The following is a 22,612-nucleotide window of genomic DNA, read 5'->3' on the forward strand; positions in this document are numbered from 1 at the left end:
CCACAGCCAGAATTCTGAGAAAGAAACATACCAAACTAGTAGTGGTTTGGGTGGAAATGACTGACCAGTTGCATATAAACAGGGGCTCTACAGTAACAATGTTAATATTACAGTTGATGCAAATAATTTCTCTCTTTTCAAAAAGGAGGATAAACCCCAGCCGGAGGGATTCACGAACAAGCAACCCAAAAGCTGTTCTTCTAAATGGCTTATAATGAAGTTTTAAAGCCTTCTGATATGAAATATTTAATAAAACTTTTATAGGGGTCTGTCAGAACAAAACGGAACCATTAAATATCTTGTTATGTAGATAAATGATCTGCTATTTGTTGTCAGATACCAATACAGCTGGCTGACATTAGTGTGACGGTGTTTCCACACATGTGCGCGCTTGTGACTATTTTGGACCATGTGACTTCCCGTAGGACGGTGGAGTCCGGGGGTAGCGGACGAGATGTTTTGAAAGAAGCTGTTTATGTCTGGTTGGAAGACTGTCATTTAGGTAACGATGGTGTGAAAGCAGGTAATGTGGAGGCTGTCATCGTGACCAGAAGATGGACAGGCGTGGTGAGTGTTTCTGAATGCTATTAAATGACGTTAACCCTCCAGAGAGCGGCGACACATGTGTGTTTGTCAACGTTAACCGTTAGCAAACACCAGCCAACGGCGTTAGCTTGCCGTGCTGAAGCCTGTTCTGTGCTCACAAATGTTGACTGACGGCAGGTGTCAAAGCAATAACTGTCAAAGTAATGAGCTGCCATTTTCTCTTCTCTTTGTTCGGTAAAACCATAACAATCAGCAGTGGCTAGCTCTGTATGTTGTCGTGTTGGGAAAAACAAGCTTAGTTCATTTAACTTTTGCTAAGACCTTAATTTAACTATCACCATTAGGCAACCAATTAGGAAAATAACTTATTTTGATCAAAGCAATTATTAAGCATTAATTCATTCCATCATTTATTGGGTTTAAAGGGTCGCTTCATTTTAAATTACAGGAAAAGATCAACATGTTCTCACCTTCAGACCTCTAGTGGTCTGAACTTGTTTCAAGCCAAGTTGATGTTTTGGTTTTATTTGCACAGCTGATAGTGACATCCGTCTCTGCTTCCTCCCCATTACAATGGAGGTGGGAGGCATTTCATTTTGATACAGTGACCTTTAAATTCAGCATCTAGGCCTATCTCTTTTCAGAAACACTGTCCCTGTTGGTCTAGATAATCCACAGACCTCACTACTGCCTCACTACTGCTAATACAGGTGCTAATACAAGCACTACTGGAGCCCAACCAATAAATCTGCCTTAGCTTATAGCAGATATGTCAGTATCGGCGTGTATGCACAGCCCGATAAGTAACAAGAAAGTGCAGAAATGGCAAACAGGTCTCCAGAGAGAACTGGCAAGTTTATATTTAACTGTAAAATGTCCTGCTCAGTCCGTACTCCACAATGTTCACCAGCTAGTTGCTATATTTGCCTGTAGTTTGGTGCTGGGCAGGCAACCTACAGTGTTCATTAAAGCTTTTTCCAGCTGAAAACAGCTGTCCGCTGCAGCTGGAAATTGATTGGACATTGATGAGAGCTGTGAGATTGAACCAAAGCAGTAAAGTTGCGGCCGTAAAACCAAAACAATGAGCTGAAAGACACTGAAACGCTCAGTAGAGCTGAGGGGAGCTGCAGAGATGGGTGATAATTCTCTTTGGGTTCATCAACACGACCGAACCCTTTCCTATCATACATAACCATGTGACCCATTATTGATATAGAAATATAGATTAGAGCAGCTTTAAATTTTCAAATATTCTGGTCAATAGACATTACTAGTGCTGCTGTCCCTACTTCTTGATCTGCTACTACTGCCTCTACAGTTGCTAAGGCTGCTATGATGATCTACCAAAGTTGCAAAGACTATGACTTAATAGAGCCAGGTACTGTAGGTGTCAGGCCATCCCACCAAACCATTGAGTGTACAGGCTGTTGGCCTTGGCATAGCCTGTAGATGTTGTGCTATTTGAGGTTTGCCGTTGTTTTTTGCATCCTCAGCTCAGATGACAGTCTTGTGTCTAGTCATTTGTGCATACTCATTTCCCTTGTTTGACGTTGCAGAAAGATTGCTCTGTGTAATGTTCTGGTTGAAGATGAAACCGAAAGCCTGGTCTCTCTTAGGGTAATCCCTAGCTGACTGGACAGAGCAGGATTCCTTAAGTCATGTTTGTAGGGACATAATATCCCCTATATCCACGTTGGCCTTGTTGGAAGTCCTTCTCTCCTCCAAATGTAGGTGGCCCTTTGAACAGTTATTGATTGATTGATTGATGCTTGGGACAAGGGTAATTTAAAAAGGGGCATAATTATGACTTTCAGATGCCTGGCATTCCTGTGTGTGTTGAGTCTATTTAGACAAGGCATGTGAATGAACTGGTTATTTGAAACCAGCTGAAATTCAATACCACTTTAGACATTAAGGAAATAATGGCTGCCAGGGTGTAGCTTTATTGTCTTTAAACTGGTTCAAATAGTCAAGAGACACAGCAAACCATGCTGAATGACTGTGAACTCAAAAACCAGTGGGGTGTGATTGCAGACCTGATAACTTTTTTGGGCTGCTTTTGGTAGAGATTGGCCTAGTTAGAACAAAGCAAGCATGTGATTTGGCAAAATAACATTCGCCTTGATAAGCTTTCACATGATTACACTACAACCATGTGCAGAATGAAAAAAAAAGAGATGGCTTTATTGTACTCTGCATGCAGATTAATGCCACAATACAAGAGCAACAAGTAGGTCACCAGCTACAGGGCACAAATAATACATATTAACATACATGCTGGTGTCCTTCACAACAAACATCATCTCTTGTTATGAGGACACTATTATATTAACGAGTACTTGATGTTGACGTTTGGTGCCAAGCCAGAGTAAAAGGTTTACCTACCTTCATCCAACTATGCCATCATGTTGAATCGTCTGCCTTTCCTACCAGGTGTTTGGTGTCGCCATTTTTTTTATGAGGAACCACGAATTAATAATATTAAACAGACAAAATATAAAAAAAAAATAGATATACAGGCATCATGTGTTTTACGTGTCCTGTAAGCGCGTGCAGCCACCTTCAACTGCCGTGGCAACGGTGAAGTGAGTGTGTTAAACGCATTAAATCGCCTTTCTTCCCGCCTTTCTCGGTTTCTTCTCGGTTTCTTCTCGGTGTCTTCGTCGTCAGAAATGGCCGCGGGGGCTCGTGTGCCAGATTTGCCTCAAAAGCCGGTCAAACAAGTATAGTCGTCAGGTATCAGACGCTCGAGGCAGCGCACGCAGGTAAAAAAGAAGAAGAGGAGAGCTGCGGCAGCAGACCTGCACGGCGGGAGTCACCGGCGACAGCACGGGAGTTAGCTCGCTCCGCACGATATCTCTATCATTTCGGGCAAATATTTATTTCAGACTTGCGGTGTCGAGTTGACGGTAAGCTCAGTTTCTTCCGCAAATGCGTTTTGATATGAAGGAAGTTGGTTTTGTTTCGATATTTTCCAGATATTTGGAAGCGGAAGCAGCCATCTGTCTACACAGGCAGCTTACTTTACTGCACCTTATGCTATTTTTTTTTTTTTTTTTTTTTATCTCCTCGGTTATTGTATACTATTTATATATGCGCTTAACTATGAGTTTATAGCAACCATATACTACTTTATGGGATATTTTACTCTCCTCTGTAGCCCTTAAAAGTTAATGTTTCTAGAGGAGCTCAAAGTGTTTCCATCTACTCAGGTGTGTGTTTATTACAGCTTATGGTAACTCTGGAATCTCCCACCATTTGTACTGTATCCTCTTTGTTTTCACTAGAATTACTGTGGGGCTTAGGGTTGGTATTAATTGAGCTGAACATCCAAAAACAGTTTAAGTTTTTTACCACACTGACCCAGACTATAAATGTAGTGCTGTAAAATTTAAGGGGTGTCTGATGAACTTGGTCGTGAAGCATGAGATCCCCTCAGTCCAGTTTAGACCGCATTGCACAGACAAAACCTGCCATGTTTTTATCTTTCACCACTGAGTTCATACAAAATGTGTGATTGCAAAATTGCAATTTGCAACGTGGACTCAACTAGAGCTTTGAAGTGTGTGTTTGGTTAATGTTGACATTTAGGGTGTGTACTGTGCTGCTCAATTCGTTGTTGTGTTTGTCTGTTCCGCAGGTAGTGTGGTGGAGCCACAGAGCGGACTCCCCTCGCCCAGTCCACGAGACCCCCTGCTCAGTCCTGAATCACACATGGTAATAAGAACCTCCACAGTGTTTTCCGCTAAGCCGACAGTGGCCAGAAGTGTGGCAGGTTATGTTTGCAACCAAGCGTTAGATATGGACAAGAAAAGGCAAGATTAAAAACTGGGAAAATATGTCTAATGTAAGTAAAGTGTGTTTGTTGACAGATGGACATGCTGAAGCGGTAGTGGTGTGCTTCACTTGTTGATGCGGTGTGAAAACTTACATTGACACCTGTCAGCTGTAGATGTAGAACTTATACACGTGCATGGGCTTCTATATACCCTTTGTTATATTTAGAAAAATAGAGGAATCAGTGGTTGTTTATATTTTCTGTCAGATTTGGTTCACTGTTGAAAACAAAACAAGCTGCTTTCACAACGTGGCTTTTTATCATGTAGTATGGGTGCTGATAAGATAATCAGCTGTATGAAAATGAACCTCTGTTTGAATCTGAATGGACTGTCTGACTCCTTTGCCCCACCAGGATGTTCAGGGCTATAAGTGGGTGCGCTGGCGGGTGTGGTTGTGTCGCCTGGCTGCCGTGCTGTCCTTGGGACTCCTCCTGATTGTCTTTCACTGGCGCCCGCGGCTTGCTGTCCTCGCTCGCTGCTGCTCCTGCCCTCTGGCTTTGGCAGATATTCTGCTAATAAGAGTGAGAAAAATTGATTTCTACTCAGATTTAAAACCCACCTGACACCTGGCATTATTGCTGAAACTGGATTTCTCTTAGCATTGCAAGAATTGCCACTGACCTGCTGATCACTTTGTCCCACATTATCCTTTAATGTTGTTTAATGGGTCTATAAAATATTAGACTGAGCACAGCTATTATCATAGCTATTATAAAACCTGCACTGAAATGGTAGTTTCTCAGTCCAGCATATATATTAATTTAATGTTCAGTTATGTGTAAATTATTTTGATGAAGTTTTAGTGTCCATTTCCACACTAGCGAGAAATTCTGCAGAAAACACTGTATATTTATAATTTTTGACATACAGTGGCACAAAATCTTCAGCTTCAATCTAAAATATTGGCCTTCAAAAATCCATATCAGTCAAGTAAATACTTCATCTTGCTTCACCAGTTTCTGACCAGTATTTAATACCTAAGCTGCCTACCATCTGTTTGATTCACATGTACTTCCTGGGTGGAACGGTGGATTAAAATATTCCTGTTTACACAGTTGCCATAACATCCACTTCCAAAGTTTGTATGAGTGAAAAAAGCATATTTATTCCTTGATTTTCCTTCAGTGCTTTCTGTTTGTTGGTTCCGTCTCATGACATTCTGATCCCCCAGCATGAATGTTAGTGCAAGATGGAAAAGAGGTCCATGTCTGTGGCAGTATTCTGTGTTATGCTCTGATTCACTGCATTAGATGCTTTCTATCTTTATTGGTCAAGTGCCTAGTTTCCAGCAATGAGATGTATTTGTGTCATTTTTCCTTCAGGACAGTTTTGGCCAGCAGCATGTGGTGGAGGTCTTCAAAGAGGAGATGGAGGAGGGCAGGTCAGCTACATGTCTCTATCTTCCGACAGCATCACCTTTAGCCTTTTAGCACAATGCACATATCTGTTAAAAAGACAAAAGGAAAACTGTATATAGGCTCTGCTTACTTGGTTTGTCCCTTTCAGTTTGGAGGTGTTGGGAGAGCTGGAGGAAGCTGAATGGAGAGATACAGTTGAGCTGTACAGGGAGGAGGTAAGGAAGAAGTGAATGGTTGGAATTTTTGGCCAGAATAATGTGCCGAGGGATCTTCTTTCCCAGACTGAAAGTGACCTTTATTGTGTTGCAGAAAACGCTGCTGCGCTACTACCTGTTTGAAGGACTGCGCTACATATGGCTGGACAGGAAAGGAGCTTTCTGTCGTGTTAGGTACTGACACAGGGAAACCAGGAACCTTTGGGAGTACTGAGCAGCTAGGTTCACGTTCTCGATAGATTCACAATAGAAAGTCAACTATTTCCCTTAAACCCCTCTGTCTTTGTCTATAGTGTCCTCAATGAGGACTGGACCTGCAAGGACCTGAATGGCTTCCAAAAGGGCCTGAGTCACCTGGAGCAGAGCTTTAGGTAGGAAAGGATGCATGAATGGAGAAATAAACAGATTCTTTCATCTCAGAGGGCACTGCTCAGTAATTCATGACATGAATTCTTTCAGGAGACGCATGTATGGGCCCAACCTTATTGATGTGCCTGTGAAGCCTTTCATGAAACTACTGTTTGAGGAGGTGAGATGGAAAATCAGTCTGCAATTCTGCCTCAGATTGACATTTTTTTGTGATGGTTTGGGATGTTTGAAGAGATATTTTATTCAAAATCCAATATTCAAAAAGTGAAGTATCAACTGATGAACCTGCCCCTTTCTTTTGTCTCTTTTTTCTGCTTCTTTAGGTCCTCAACCCATTCTATGTGTTCCAGTTGTTCAGCATCACCCTGTGGATTATTGATAGTTATTATTTTTATGCCATATGTATATTCATTATCTCCATTTTGTCCATCAGTATCTCACTTTATGAGATCCGCAAGGTGAGCCTGTGGTGGGATAATTCATCTGATTATAATTGGTTACGTGTTAAGCTCTGGATGTGGATGTAAATAATATTATATCAACCTTATTTGACTTTACTCCACAGCAAAGCATCACTCTTCGCAACATGGCCCGGCTGGTCACAACCGTCACAATATGCAGAAGCTCAGGAAGTGAGTTTTTGTCAAAGTATTCTTCGTGAATTTCTTGTAGTTTCAGAAAATGATCTAAGTAAGACCAAAAGACCTGGCACAGAAAGACGTTTAGCCTGCGAGAGGAACAAGGCAGCAGGCAGGTGTCGTTTGAGATGGCAGACAATAATAGTTGTCCATAAACAGGTGCATCTATTGAGCGGCCAATGTTTCAATTCCCCTTTTTCTCAGGACTGAAAATTAAAAGCAGTGAAAGTCTTAAGTAGAAGTTTCTAGAAGTTTTCTCTGGGATTCTATATCCAACTCTTTGGCCTCTGTAGAGGCATTGGAGCCACCTCTATGTCGTTACCAGTCAAATGGGCTGAACCACTAGTGACCACTAGTAGAGCTATGGAGCAATGTTTGTCAAGTGGGTCACCGTTTTGTTTGAGGCCTTTTAAGGGAAGTCTGCAAGTAAGTAGACATAGATGTAAATAATGCAGGATTCAAATAATTAGAAAGAACATTCAACATGTTTGTTTCCAGAATATACACAATGTGGTTTAGTGAGCAATGCTCAGTGTAAACAGAAACGTTGTTTGCAAAGAAAAAGCAGGGCAATTTTAAGCTGTATGAAAAATGGTGATAAAGCATTCATTCTCAACTCAGCTTACTGACACAGCATTTGTGAGGCGAAAGATGCAGTGGGATGGCAGATTGTGGTCATGAGGGAAAACAATTGTTAAGTGGCAAGAATGTTAAGAAAGAAAAAAATAATTTATTTTAAGAAAAAATTGCTTGAAAAAAACAAACATTTTGTAGCTTTTGTGCCTCTTCTAAGTCTCTTCTAAATGTCATGTTAATGTGAGTAAAAGTAAGGAGGTAATTTTGTTTTATAAAGACACTTTCTCTCTAATCATTCTGCATTAAACCCAGAACTCTGTGTTGTGTGTTTGTTCAGCGGAGGAGTGCGTGAGCTCGGAGGAGCTGGTCCCCGGCGACTGTCTAATCATCCCTCAGGAGGGTCTGCTGCTGCCCTGTGATGCTGCCCTGCTGTCTGGGGAGTGTCTAGTCAACGAGAGCATGCTCACAGGTGATCAACAACACCTGCTGCCAGGCAGAGCGTAACCAGAGAGATTTGTCATAGTTTATCTTTTCAACTGTACAGTCATTTGCTCCCTTTGTGTTGATGAAATGCCATGACCACTGGGCCCATGAGACCCTTTCAGAGCTCACCGGCCATGCCATGTCACATTTCAAACTGTTGAGGCTAAAAAGAGTCATAAATTGGCCAACAAAAGTGATTTTTGAGATGATTCATCAAAGGAATGTATGTTCAGTATATGACCCATATGTTCCTTCGGACATGCATCATTTTTACACCCTAAATCTGGCAAATCACTCAAATCCTAACAAAAACTGGCATTGTTGGCCGATAAAAGGAAAGCCAAATAAAGTAAATGTGGCAAAACAAACTGGTTCAAGATATGAATAGCATATCACAGGTGTTCAGTGAAACTGAAGTGAAACAAAATGGAAATTCTGTATGATTTCAGCCTAGAAAAATACTCACTTTCTATTTCCATGCTGTTTTTAGAATGATCAAATTCAATTTCATCTCCAATTTCTGTTCCTTCAATCCAATTCAGCGTCAGGACAAAAGCATTCGCAAATGAAGGTTTTCATAAAATATGTGATGCCAACTCTTTTCACCGTCTGTGCCGCCAGCTTGTTTTAAATCTTCCAGTTAGGAGTCAGTGTATTAACCTGCTCTCATCATTCCTGTGTCCAGGCGAAAGTGTCCCAGTGCTGAAAACCCCACTGCCGGCTGGTGAGGGGACGTACAGCTCAGAGACTGAGCGCAGACACACCCTCTTCTGTGGCACCCAGCTCATTCAGGCCAAAGGGGGGGGGCCAGGAGGCAGCGGCGCTGTCGCTGTGGTCACCAGCACCGGTGAGTAGAGAAACTGATGATCTGAGCTGGTAACATTTAATGACAGTTAAATGTAATCTGTGGAGATTTTGACCTCTAGTAGTGCTGTTTTTGCAGTGCAGTTTTTCTATAAGTGGGGCCCCAGTTGTGCCTCGCAAGCATGAATGTAAATAATCCATGTTTCAAATGAATATTGCCTTTGCAAATGATAAGGAAGGAAATGCATTCATCATGTTTGTCAGACCTTAAGGGTAAGCACCATGTATTTTGGTGAGAAACACTGAATGTAAACATAACTTTTGTTTGTTTATGATAAAACTCCACATGGCACCTTCAACCCAGATATTCTTTGGTGATCACTGTGTTAAAGTCAAGTTGTCAAGTTAAAGATGCCCTGTGCTAGTTTGCTCTCAAAGTCAGGGCATTTCTTCTGCTTATATCTCATCCTCAGGGTTTTTCACCGCCAAAGGTAGCCTGGTCAGCTCCATTTTGTATCCTCAGCCAACCAACTTTCGCTTCTACCAAGATTCTGCCAAGTTCCTGCTCATCCTGGGTTTTGTTGGTAGGAGCTTTAACAGCGACCTGACTCATTGTGTTTCAAGAGTGTATGAAGAAGCTAATGTTATCTGTATCTACAGCTGAGTTACTTCAAGCCTTTTTGACCAATTATTCAACAACAATTGAACGTGAATAAACCTTTTCTTATGTTGTCCTTCTTGCTTCAGCTTTTATTGGCATCATTTACAGCTTTGTGATCCTCTTCAGATCCAGTGTAAGTGCAAGCTACAATGTAAGGACCAGATAATGTCATAATGTAGTGAAGTGATGTCACTGACTTGTGTCTGGATGTGTGTCCAGTTGAACTGGGTTGAGCTGCTCATCAAGAGCCTGGATATTGTGACCATCGCAGTGCCTCCAGCTCTGCCAGCAGCCATCACCACTGGCACTATCTACGCCCAGCGCAGGCTGAAGAGCCAGGGCGTCTTCTGCATCAGTCCACCACGCATCAACATCTGTGGCAAGGTCTCAATCTTCTGCTTTGACAAGGTGAGGAGGGAATCCATTAACTGTGGAGGACAGTCGTGGCGGCTTGAACTGTTGAAGTTGCCTTTCATTAGAGTACTTCTGTTTCTCCAGACAGGAACTCTTACGGAGGAGGGTCTGGATGTGTGGGGAGTGATGGAGGGGGGACCGGCTGGTTTCTCAGAGCTGGTCCCAGAGCCCAGACTTCTTCCCCCAGGGCCCATGCTCTCAAGCCTGGCCTGCTCTCACACTGTGACGCTGTTGCGAGGTCAGCCCCTTGGAGACCCCCTGGAGCTCAAGATGGTGGAGTCCACTGGTTGGGTATGACACTATAAAGTTGTGTTACTGATACAAAACAATACTTTTTTTGATACCTTACTAATTACTTACAAAACCCCTTTTGTCATTTAACAAAAGAAGCCAAACACAAGAAGCCATTCAAGAACTTTGCCTAAATGTGAAATTTTAAAAAAATTATCTAAAAAAAAAACAACTATCTGATTAAAGAATAAGTAAACGGTTCTTTTGCAAGAACCACTTTTTGTTTTAGCATGCCTCAGGCGATCCATTCTCCCGCTCATAACATTTCATCTTACTGTGAACTTCTGTTGTAACATGTTGATTTAAATCAACATCTTTACATTGTGTCTAATTTTACAGACTCTCCAGGAGCCAGAGGGAGATGGAAAAGCGCTGGATGCAGAGTTTGGAGGCCACAGAGTTTTGGCTGTTATGAGACCTCCTACTCAACAGCTCCAAGCTCAAGGAAATGTGAGTGTCCCAGCCATCACTCCAATAGACTGATCAGTAGGCCTTATTTGTTATAAACGTCAAGTAAGCGCTGTAACGCTGTTAGGTATCGATCTTCCTTTCTTAGCATTATATTTTGACACTGTGGTAAATGTAGATGAGGAAAAGTCCGTGCATCAGCAGTTTAGCAGTGTAATCTCTGTCTGCTTTGTTTACTATGTCAATATCTATCTAGCATTTCCAGTTATACACAACTCCTATCCTTCTCTTTTATTCTGCTGTCAGTCCACAAGCGAGGCGTTGGCCATTGTTCAGAGGTTTCCCTTCTCCTCGGCACTGCAGAGAATGAGCGTGGTGACGGTGGCCCGTGGGGGGCGCTCTGCTCTCGCTTTCCTCAAAGGCTCCTCAGAAATGGTGGCTAGCCTCTGCCGAGCAGAAACTAGTCAGTAACTTAATAAATGATATAAATACTAATAATATTCCTTTCATGTGTAGATATATAACTGTAGTACAGCTTTTTTTTTGTGATTAGAATGAAAATATTTTTAACACCACTTCCTGTAGATCAATCAAGTGAATTTTGCATTGTGTCTACACCTTTTGCATTTAAACTAAACGGGATGTTTATGTTTGCAGTGCCGCCGCAGTTCTACAGCAAACTGCGCAACTTCTCCAGTGAAGGCCTCAGGGTTCTCGCACTCGCTTATAAACCATTAGACGAGAACACTGACTTTAGGACCATTGAACGGTGAGAACCCAGTCTGTGGCTCTAAAGCTCCGTCATAGACTTGTGTAGTATGTCCAGTCGTACTGCAAACCCAATCTACAAGCTACGACAGTGAGCGTTAATGCAGCTGTGTGTCTTTCCGCAGGGGGGAGGTAGAGAAAGACATGCAGTTCCTGGGCTTCCTGATGATGAAGAACCTGGTGAAGCCAGAGAGTGCTGAGGTTATTAACATCCTGAGACTGGCACACCTTCGCAGCGTCATGGTCACTGGTGAGATATATTTTGCATTTGTATTAACCACAGCGGAATCACACTGTGCACCTCCTAGTTTTTATCATTAAGGCATTAAGTTGGAGTTGGACTTAATGCCATCAACGTCACGTCAAATCTTGTTTTGTCCTTCTTCACATAGGGGACAACATTTTAACAGCAGTCAATGTAGCAAAAAGCTGTGGGATGATGGGGTCTGATGAGAAGGTGATATTTGTCAATGCAACCCCCCACACTGCCCAGTCCACGCCCACCCTGAGGTTCAGCCTGGAAGACGGAGGGACCACTGCCGCCCAAAGCTCCGTAGAGGTCATCACTCACGTGAGTCCTGCTCAGACACAACACAGCAGCACATTGCTCCTCAGTCTGTTTAAGTCTCGGGGCAAAATATATTTCAGACATCTGGGAAGAGGGTGGTTCTGTTGTATGAGGATTTTCTTACCATTTCTGTGATATTACTTTGTGATAACATGAAAATATTACCATGGCAGTTTTGATTATAGCCATAATTCTGCTACTTTGTAATAATTATTAAAGGGGATGACCTTCAACATATGTCAGACTAAGTAGGAACCTTTTCCCAAGCAGCCATTCTCTGGGACCTGAAAGACAACAGTGATATCTGTGATAGTCTTCGGGTCCCACTCTCATACAACCCGAGCTGTGTTGCGTGAAGCCAAAGCCGGGCTCAGACCACAGGAGTTTTGGGCCCTCTCTAGAATCGGAGGAGGAATCTGGTCTGGGACCTTGGTCAGTACCGATGATCGGCCCAGATTGTCTGGTAATATGAGGGGTTTTACAGATCCAGTCTTAAACCTCCCGAACTGTTTGCAGACTCTTCTGGGCCGTCCCGTTAAAATCTGGATGATTACGTCAGTACTTTCCAAGCGGGACCACAAGAGCCAATGAGAGAGTTTGAGATCAGAGAGATGAACATCTGTGCAGTTTCTCCTTATGTGCGTGATGCAACGCAATTTCAAAGTCGGTTAGGATTTTAAAACTCCTGTAGATACATGCAAGATTTTACTAACTGGTTGTGTCATGCATATTTAATGATTAAGTAGTTATATCACAATAGCACACATGAGCACATTCATGGCCTACATTTATTAACTGGCAGGATACATTTTGGATACTTGTCTTTTCTCCTCTCAGGGCCTGTACCAGGGTGGTTTTGGCTATCACTTGGCTATTAATGGCAAGTCCTTTGCTGCCCTCTGTGACCACTTCCCTGAGTATCTGCCTAAGGTAATGTACGCTATGTAATCCCAGCAGGAATATTCTGACAGTGGACCACGCTCATGCACCAATGACACATGCATACAACAACTAGGGGAGCAGTCACAGGGACAATTATTAAATTGTATTATATTTTGGTTCAAACAGCGGCATCAGACTAACAGACCGTGTATTTCAAGCACCATTTCCATTTGAGTAACAAAGATGATGGTTGTAGGAAGCCAGTCAAATCAAGATGTGATCAATTGTCCTCAGGGCTCTTTCTGTCTTTTCTTGACATGCTGTCATTGCAGGTTTTGCTGCGAGCCACAGTATTTGCGCGCATGACTCCTGACCAGAAAACCCAGCTGGTGAAGGAATTGCAGAAGCTGAAGTGAGTTCAGACACAAAAAGGGAAGGACGGGAAACACACAGGAAAAACAGAAAGAAAATCAAACGGAGTAGAGATATACTGAGAGCAACAGAGAATTGTTGTCTCAGACCCTCATTACCCTGCAGTTCTGCATAGTTTTTTTTAAAGGGCATCTAGTGGCCATTAGAGGAACTGCAGCTTCCACATTGGCTTCAACACGCTGTGGTGGTTGTTTGATGTGGTTAAATCAATGCTGTAAACTGATTATTCTCATCAGAGTGGAGAAGCCTATGGAATGCAAATTAAGTTAAATACTTAAACTCAATACCAGTGTATTGTGTATTGTGGAATTCACTTAAAATGTTGCACCAGAAGTTAAGGGTTGCATAATAAATTTATAATCACAAGTGTATTTGTAGTTTTTCTAATTTCGATAATTAAACACTGGCTACTACTTAACTTTAAATAAGACACCTGTCATTAGTCGAGCCCCTCTTGTATTGCTACAGCTACCGGGTGGGCATGTGTGGGGACGGGGCCAATGACTGTGGGGCCCTAAGAGCCGCTGATGTCGGGGTTTCCCTGTCTGAAGCCGAGGCTTCCGTTGCTTCACCCTTCACTTCCAAGACTGAAAACATCAGCTGCGTGCCGCTGCTCATCAGGTGAGGAAGTAGGAGGTATTAAACGTGTTGAAGTTCGAAAAGCAGGGTGAATACGGACGACGACTTTGAAAACCAACCAAACCAGTAATGTTTGTGGCACAGTATCCGCAGAGAAAGAAATAATAACACATTTTTCCTCCTTGTCTGTGCAGAGAGGGCCGATGTTCTCTGGTCACCTCCTTCAGTCTCTTTAGATACATGGCCCTGTACAGCCTCATTCAGTTCTGCGCCGTCCTCATCCTCTACACAGTGAGTAGCAGCGAGCTCATCGCACCCTCACTTTCAGAGTAGCCACCTCTCTTTGCTCGGTCCCTGGTGGATCTGCTTCAACATATGGCTACCACGCCAATTTTTAGGCCAGATCTTGTGGAACCCCAAAGTGTTCAATATTAGATAAATAAATAAAGGTGTGGAAAAGAGGTCACCTTAGTGTCATGGTAGCTTAATTATGGACATTTTCAGTATTTAGAGATAAAGCAACTTGCTGGAAACCATTAACGCCACGCTGTGATAGACATTCTGTGATGTCGGTAACCAGTGTGTTTTTCCTGCAGTATCAGTGCAAAACCATCCACTCCTCTTCTTAAAGTCAAGAGCTCTGACCAGATTGCTGACGTAATGAGTTCATTCTGCATTCTGAGCTAACCGGGAGGTTTCCTTCTTGGGATAATGAACATCTTCCTCCCATTACTTTTGCACACCAACAAATTTGCATGTCAGTCTTCTCATAAGCTCTCAGTCATTCTTGTTTGTTGTTTCGTGCATGATTACGGCCTAAATCACATTCAGTACATGTTTACAACTTTACCCTGAATAATTCACTTCCTAAGTAAACGTTGCACCAGTTCTGCTCATGTTTCTTCCCTCGCCTTTATTGCTTAGAGAACTTACAATGACACATGTGGCTTCTGGATGTGTGTGTTCAGGTGAAGACGAGCCTGGCTGACCTGCAGTTCCTCTTCTGTGACATCGTTGTGGTGACTCTGCTGGCCATCGTGATGGGGAAAGGAGGCCCCAGTAAAGAGCTGCACCCCCGCAGACCCCCAGCCAGTCTGCTGGCGCTGCCTGTCCTGGGCAGCCTCTTCATCCACACCTGCATGATCATCCCGGGCCAGCTGGCTGCGCTCTTCATCACCACCTCACAGGACTGGTCAGTGAAAAGCAGGGCTGCAAAGACACACGGCTGCAAAGAGCTTTTATTTTCCATAAGAATATCCTAAATAAATGGTTTATATTTGTTTCTATATTCACTAAATCTCAGATAAGAAAAGGATCAGCACCTCATCTACACTTGATGCACTTACACTGTAAAACCTCATCCCCTGTATTTGTTTTAGGTATATTCCACTCAATTCCACAGTGATTGGAACAGCCAATCTGCCCAACATGGAGGACACCGGTGTGTTTGCATTGTCAGGTTTCCAGTACATCATCATGGCTGTGGTGGTCACCAAGGGCTACCCTCACAAGAAACCTCTCTACCACAATGGTGAGTCATCAGAAATGACCGAGGAAGATGATTTGTGGTTGGAGGGGTGATTTAGGACCCTGACCTCAGAAGTGATTTTTTTTTTCTTTTTCTTCTTCTCATCTTCCCAGTGATTTTCCTCTGTCTACTGTTTGTCCTCTTTGCCCTGATGACTTGGCTGGTGGTGTATCCTGGGCCCCTTGCTTGCCAAATACTTGAGCTGTACGACATCTCTGACATGAACTTCAAAATGCTGCTCGTCGCCGTGGCTGCTCTCAACTTACTCATTTGTTTTGTCGTGGAGGTGAGTGATGATATGAAACTTCAATGTTCCCTCTGAGGACGATTGTTAATCTAACGCCAACCGGATGAGATTCATGACCGTCTGGATGCGACTGATGTTGGGATTCTTCATGAAAAGAACTTTATGAAGTGTCTCAGCGTTCACACTCTGCTGATTCCCTCATGCCAACACACGCTTACTGCTGCAACTCCTGACACTTCCCCTACCTCCTCTAACTGCTGGAGCTTTTGTTTCTCACTTCATTGTTCACTTCGTAAGCACTGATGTTGGTGCATGTTAGCAGCCATCTCTGACTCTGCACCATCGTGTGTTAGTGGGGATTACTTCTCCGAGCAGAATCCTCAAATTCTTTGAGAGCTCCCTTTTTTTTGCCTTTTGAAGCTGCCATTTCCTAATTTCTTTAGATGCGAGATAGTTGTTTTTCAAATCTTATGTTTCCTCTCTTCTACGCAAAAATGGCACCCTTTGCTCCTAAAGTAAACATTGCCACTTCATTTATAAGAGAGACTAGAGATAACACTCAGCACCTACTAATGCTCGACACAGTGTATCTCAAAGCACCGATCCAGATGCTATCTGCTTACTTTATTACTAGGAGCATATAGGTCTATTTCACATTTTGACATGTCACATTCGGAAAAGCTAAATTAAATTGTAAATAAATGTAATATATTGAATGATGGCTGAATTCCATTTAGCTGAATAGAACAAAGCCATTGTTCCACGTTATATGTAACACTGTTTTTCCTGCTATGAAAAGTCAAAATGTCTGCTCTAGAAAAGGCCTGTTGTTTTAAACATTAATAGATTAATACTCTTTTAGCGTGGTATATTCCTAAAAGCCCTTGTTAACTGTACACTTGCTGTTTTTTTCCCCCAGGTGCTGATAGACGTGGGTTTCCTGAACTTCCTTCGGTTGCTGTGCGGGAGGCGTCAGTCCAAGAAACAGTATAAACGTCTGAACATCCTTCTGTCTGGCTCCCCATCATGGCCGCCCCTGAATCAGACCCTTTCCCCCACAGATCACACAGTCATCTGCATTAGCTAGCATCTGCTTGCCCCTCTGTCCAACACTGTCAGAGTCACCCAAGCCAAACAATGCTGTGGGTGTCTGAGCTACATCCCCAACTCTCCAAGTCATGTTTACCTCTATTAATAAAACCTATTTTTATGTAAACTTTAGTGTGTGTGGATTTGTTGATGTTTTAGTCAAATTACAAAAACATTTTCTCGTATGGTATCTGACCATGCAGGTAATTTTGGTTTTATTTGTCCAGGTTTTGAGATTTCCACCTCCTTCCCAACACAGTGGAGGTGAATTTCTTTGCAGTGCTCAAAGCTTTGAAAAATACCATTTAAAATATTCAGCAAAACCATCTTTTTCTAGAAATTGTGTCCTTGTTACAGTACTTTGGATAAACCGCAGAGCTCACTGGAACTGCTGTCAAATCAAATAATTGCTGGAGTTTGAATGCACTTTCTGTTGGCCGCTTTGGACAAAAGCACCTGCCTGCCAATGTAATGTAAAGGAATGATGCATGCATCACAAAGTTTTTGCAAATCATTTTTATTAAATCAGTATTTACAGGCAGTTTGTGTTCTCACTCAGAGCTTAGCTAAACCCAGTTGTCTCCTGCTCTGCTGCTAGATTTCCTGAACTCTCTTACCAGTATTGTGAATTCTCCCTCAGTTATATTCAGTTTCTTGAACTACAGTAATAAAATCAACAACCAGGAAGTAAAGATGTGATACAGGAGGCACAAGCTGAATTCAACCGACAACCATTTTCTATTGATGATGTGCACCACTGAATATGGCTTTATTGAGATCTTTTCTCTGTTTGAACAAATAAGGTGAAAAACTAAGAACTATCTATTGGGCACAATGGTCCTGGACAGTATTCACTACCTCTGTGGTTCAATTACAGCTGTGTCCATGTTCCACTTCAGCAGTGGACCAACAGTTATTGAAGGGGGGGGGGGGTTACCGTTTGTTCATCTTGGGACATGGACATCGTTTCAGTTACACTTCACCGCACACTCTTTATAGCACTGTTTCTAACAAAGCTTTAATACGGACATTTGCTGTTTGAGCAATCAAACATGCTGGAAAAATACAATCTTAGTTCATTTCATTCATTCAGTCTCGTTCACTTGCACCTGAGTTCCTACGTACTGTACGTCAGTGAGGGACATGAAGGAACGAGCACACCGCTGACAAGGTGGAGATGTGACGGAGAGGCGCGTGAAGGAAAGCAGTAAATTCATTCCCACATCTGACCCTCCATCGAGCTGCTGCCAACACCACCTTCAAATAATGACATCTGAATTAACTGATATATATACACACACAGGTTGACTTTAAAATGGGATTTTGGTTCATTTTGATTAAAATACTGCTGACATTGCTGCCATCTCATACAAAAAGGCAGAAAAGCTACTTAAAAATGACTTCCACACTTTTTTGTGATTTTACTTTTCAATAGAAATAAGGATGTGACAGTCCAGGAAGACAGCTGAAAAGCTTAATTAAAAAAAAAAAAACAACTAAAAAAACCGTAAACAGATCTTGCCAGATATACAACATAACATACACGACCCTTACCCTCAGTTTTTAAAAACAAATGGCAATTTAATTATTAGGGATGCACTGATAATGCCAACAGCTCAGTTACCAGTTAAGTACTCAGCATTAGTGGTGAGTGTGTGAGATCTGACGCCACAAACTGCAGCACGGGTTGTCTGTTTAAAATATAAGGAGGAACCAAAACCTAGCATTTGAATATTCCTATCCCATAAAAACTGCAAATATTATGTTTCTTTTAAAAAATCTCAATATTAAATACATGTTTCAATGAACATGTTGGTGGTGGTGTGTGTATAATGTGAAGTACTTTTATCTGCGCTCGGTAGATATCAGAGCATCCCTAGTATAGATATTTAAAGACAAGCATGGAAGAAAAAAAAACAAAAACATAAAAACTTTGTGAGCAAACATCTGAAAAATTGAAAACATGTGAAGGTGAGATGTGATGTCTGGTATTATTGCTGGGGAGAAGCTGCTGCTGCCCAAGTACCAGCTCATCTCATTTTGCTATAGCCCGTCACTTCTCCTCTCTCTGCCACCCTTTGTTGAAGTCTTTGCTTTCGCCTTGGGGGGCATCCTGAGACGGAGCGGCTGGGGGCTGAAGGAGGAGAGAGGTGGAGGTGAGGGGCGTCTCTTAAAGGGATCATCACAGTGAGTCCAGAAGGTGTCCATAATCACAGTGTCAAACAGACTGGAGTGGGGAGAGAACAGAGGACATTTCCATTTGACTTCCTCCTGGAGTTCCTCGCTCCCTGTCAGTTCCACACGACTGCTTGTGGGAAGAGTTGGGCAGCAGTGCGGCTGTACTCGCAGCCTGTCCGTTACAAAGGAACTAAAGGAAGGAAGTTTTAAGAATACAGTGCCATCTTTGCTCTCAGGTGGCCCTTGATCTCTCTCCCCTCAATGGCTGGGGCCCACTTATCTGTGCTGTCGGAACCCTTGGGTGCCATCTGGGCCGGCTGGCTGTCCGACAGTGTGATTGTTTGATCGGGTGTCCTCTGAAGGCAATGTAGAGTTATTGCGCCCTGGCCTGGCAGAAAAAGAGGAAACGGGAATAAATTAGAGACAGCAGCCTTTTACACGTGCCAGCTGCTGGACAGAACCCGCTCACAACTAATTTCCAGTTGGAAAGTTTCAGCAGCATTCTTGTTTTCAACGAGTGTCTTTCTCCTGAACGCTCCTAATTACAGACAGGTCTCCACACATGATTTTAGTTATAGTGCTCCTTCTTGGTTTTAGGAGAGTTAGCTTCAAAACTGTATTTAAAGAAACATTTTTAATAGCGCGATTTGAGTTTTGCTCTTCTTTTTTTTTTCCATTGTTGATTTTTTTGTTTTGGTTTTTGGTTGCTTTTATATTCATTTTGGCACAATTCACTACCATTCAAAAACAACTGGACAAAAATGAAAAGAACTGCATCTTTAACTAAGTGTAAACAAGAACCAGCTAATCAAGTTTGGCAAAGTTGCGTCACAGAGCTTTCTATATTATTGTTAGGCTCCACCTCGTGCCCAAAGAAAAACAAAATATATTCTGCTGGCCGTAGTCTACAGACAAAAGTAACACTAGGAGATTAGGTTAACAAAGCTCCTCACAACCCTGTTGATGTGTGGATTCGGACAATTCATCTGGGATTCAGCTGGAAGTAGTCCCATTTTAGTGGCTACTGCCTTAGCTATTGTTTTGATTGTTAGCTTGTGTTGCTAACATTATTTGTCTTATTTATGGCGTTAACCTATAAGTTGTAGTATAAATGTTAGCATAGCGTGAAAACATTCTGGATCAAAGGTCAAATCAAATTGTTAATCTAAAAAAATTCTGTTTTGGAGTCAGAGTAAAAGATGGCACTGTGCCTTGGTGATGAACACATTTAAGTAGTCAACAACCAAATATGTTAATTACTGGAATCAAGGTGGATGGGGAGACCCTAAAATAATTCCTTTTCATTTGGCTCACAAAACGTCAAACACAGTCTTAGGCACGACGTGGAATATACCGACTGCAAGTGCCCTTCAGCAAGGCCCTATTAGGCTGTGAGTAAAACCTCTAAACTGTCAATATTTGTGGATTATTACCTGTCAGTGTTGGGCTTGTCCTGAGGCGTCTCCTCTGGGCAGGCGCTGCCAAGTATTCTCTTCCTGGCCTCGGCGTACTCCGCCTCACGCTGGGCCAGAGACTTGACCTGTGGCGTAGGCCTGTTCTGATTCAAGGGTGACCCCAATGACCCGTTACTGGCAGGTCGCTTCAGAATGCGTATCTGAGGTGGGGGTGCTGCTGGTAGAGAGTCGTCTTGTATCACCATGGTTGTCTTCAATGGAGATTGTGGAGAATTATTACTTGACTCTCTGAAAGCAGACCAACAGGACACAGTCCGTGCAAAATTAGTGACATGACAGACAGGAGGCCATTACCATGACAGCTTAAATGATACATCCATGCCCAAAAGACTTATGACAAAAAACAAAATGTATTACTGATTCAGTTTTTCCATGCTTATCAGCAAAGTTACATACTCAGTACAACACATTAAGACAATTTCTGAATTAGGATTTGCTCTTCAATTCTGCCAAAAAAAATAATAAAAATGAATGAATGAGAAAATTTATAAAATTAATTTAGTGGATCAAATCATCTTGGTAGATCACCTTTGTGGTGAACTGAAGAGTGGCTCTTAATCATTTGTAACAAGTCTTTGGTTGTGTTCAGATGTGTACTTTTACAGATAACCAAGACCCAGTTTAGTTTTGAATGGAAATAAAAGCAATCATTTAAAAAAGGTCACAAATTTGGGCAATGTTTCTTCTACCTTTTAAGGCCTTACTTTTCTTTCTGGCTGATCCTTAGCTTCTCTTCTAACCGTTTTTCCATTTCCTGTGGGGGGGGGGGGGATAGTCCAAACATGTATTCATGTAAACAAACGACATGGTGAGATTAATTTGGTGCGACAGGTAGTAAGCAAGTCGAACAGTGGATGGAAAGCTGGATTCAGTTACAAGCTATTTATACATGTGTAGGACATCTGCCAAATCATAACAGAGAGGGCTCAGCTAGCTAACATTAGCAGGCTGATGTTGCCTGCATCATGTGTTAATATAAGTTTAGATGAGGTGCACTTTGGAAACTGCGTTTTATACAGACTAAACACATGGAGACATGTTAAAAAGGAGCAGTAACTTCAACCCGACGAGCTGCTGACGTCCTGACCAACTTCTTCTCGGAGCCACGTTCTTGACGTCATGAGCTAACGATAGTCTGCCAAAACTACCGTGACGATAGCTAATGTTAGCCAACTTGCCAGTGAAAGCGAGCTAGTTATATGGCGAAATAACTAGCTCGCTGCCTGATAATTACTTGACAACATGGCCGAAATTGTTGTCCAACAGCAACCTGGCCTCGTAAACTGCAGAAAATCACCAAGTTATTTCAGCAAGCTGACACCATAGCATGCATAGTTTGAGCCAGGCTCCATGTAATATGCGCTATAGGAACCACAACCTCCTAGTTAACTGATACTGTGATCTTTTTAAGAATCGGTAAAACATCCGATCTTGTCCCAAAGTCACTTCACTTTATGACATTAAAATTTCGACCCTCTAAATTGATTCGCAATGCTACTAGTCGTCGTCTACAGAATGCATCGGTTAATCGTGGGGAATAATGTGAATAAAAGGTTAGGATACGAGTTATTAGCGTTTTAAAATGTATGCCGAATTAAACAAGAGACGAGAGTGGGTCGTTACATGGCTTCAATTGCCTTGTGTGTGGTGTGTATATTTTGCAACGAGTAAACCAACGTTTTCATGTTAGCCATGCAATGAATAGCTAGCTTAGCATTCGCTAACGCCAACCTAAGCATTTTAACAGGAACTCTAATTTTGTGGGTTCTGCTCGCGTTATACATTGGTTAGCTGGCCGCCGTTAGCTAATAATCAAGCGTATTAACGTTATTTCCTGCGAAATAAGTTACAAATAGCAACCGTAACTTGGATAGTTTGCTAGTTGGCCATGTTAAGCCTGTCTCGCTCATTAGCTGCTTGACGTTAGCTCGCCAAGTTTCTCAAAGCTAACGCTAGCTCTAGCCACATTGTTGGCCCGTGGGAGTCGCTAACATGGAACAACGTTTAGAGAACTTCTCCTAGCAGCCCTGTGCGTATAAAGAAGCTACCACATTTATATTTTGCCTTGGACTGAAGGCGTATTGAGCCTTTCATTATTTACCCCACTATCAGCAGCTTCCTCCCAACTTTCGACGACCTCCTCATCCATGTTTCATTTTGCTCAGACACGCTGTGGAGTTGGCTGTCCTGGGCTCCTTCAGATCCGCCTCTCGGCCGTCCACAGCCTTTGACATCACACTGACGGATTTCCCCGGAGCGTGATA

General features: G+C 42.5%; 2 protein-coding genes across 3 annotated transcripts; one reads left to right on the forward strand and one right to left on the reverse strand.

The window, feature by feature from the left end:
• The first annotated feature begins 554 nt into the window (after window positions 1-554).
• Window positions 555-16,801, forward strand: atp13a2 (ATPase cation transporting 13A2). The gene is made up of 29 exons (XM_070910188.1): window positions 555-567; window positions 4,187-4,263; window positions 4,739-4,906; window positions 5,708-5,766; window positions 5,892-5,958; window positions 6,053-6,132; window positions 6,252-6,329; window positions 6,418-6,487; window positions 6,651-6,785; window positions 6,893-6,959; window positions 7,879-8,010; window positions 8,710-8,871; window positions 9,302-9,412; window positions 9,576-9,622; window positions 9,709-9,897; window positions 9,988-10,194; window positions 10,534-10,644; window positions 10,909-11,065; window positions 11,260-11,371; window positions 11,496-11,620; window positions 11,763-11,941; window positions 12,776-12,868; window positions 13,153-13,232; window positions 13,721-13,873; window positions 14,026-14,122; window positions 14,800-15,023; window positions 15,211-15,362; window positions 15,473-15,645; window positions 16,526-16,801. The coding sequence occupies exons 1-29, from the start codon at window positions 555-557 to the stop codon at window positions 16,691-16,693; spliced, it is 3,486 nt and encodes a 1,161-aa protein (XP_070766289.1). The 3' UTR covers window positions 16,694-16,801.
• A 395-nt stretch (window positions 16,802-17,196) lies between these two features.
• On the reverse strand, window positions 17,197-22,566 carry szrd1 (SUZ RNA binding domain containing 1). 2 transcript variants are annotated; one of them, XM_070910373.1, is made up of 4 exons: window positions 22,450-22,566; window positions 21,053-21,102; window positions 20,307-20,567; window positions 17,197-19,261 (listed from the first exon to the last, which is right to left on the reverse strand). In XM_070910373.1, the coding sequence occupies exons 1-4, from the start codon at window positions 22,495-22,497 to the stop codon at window positions 19,150-19,152; spliced, it is 471 nt and encodes a 156-aa protein (XP_070766474.1). In that variant the 5' UTR covers window positions 22,498-22,566; the 3' UTR covers window positions 17,197-19,149. The 2 variants fall into 2 exon arrangements, with proteins under 2 accessions (XP_070766474.1, XP_070766473.1); XM_070910372.1 differs by having other exon boundaries at window positions 20,307-20,576.
• Between the last annotated feature and the right edge of the window lie 46 nt (window positions 22,567-22,612).

This window comes from Enoplosus armatus, chromosome 8, assembly GCF_043641665.1.
Source record: "Enoplosus armatus isolate fEnoArm2 chromosome 8, fEnoArm2.hap1, whole genome shotgun sequence".
NCBI classification, from domain to species: Eukaryota; Metazoa; Chordata; class Actinopteri; order Centrarchiformes; family Enoplosidae; genus Enoplosus; species Enoplosus armatus.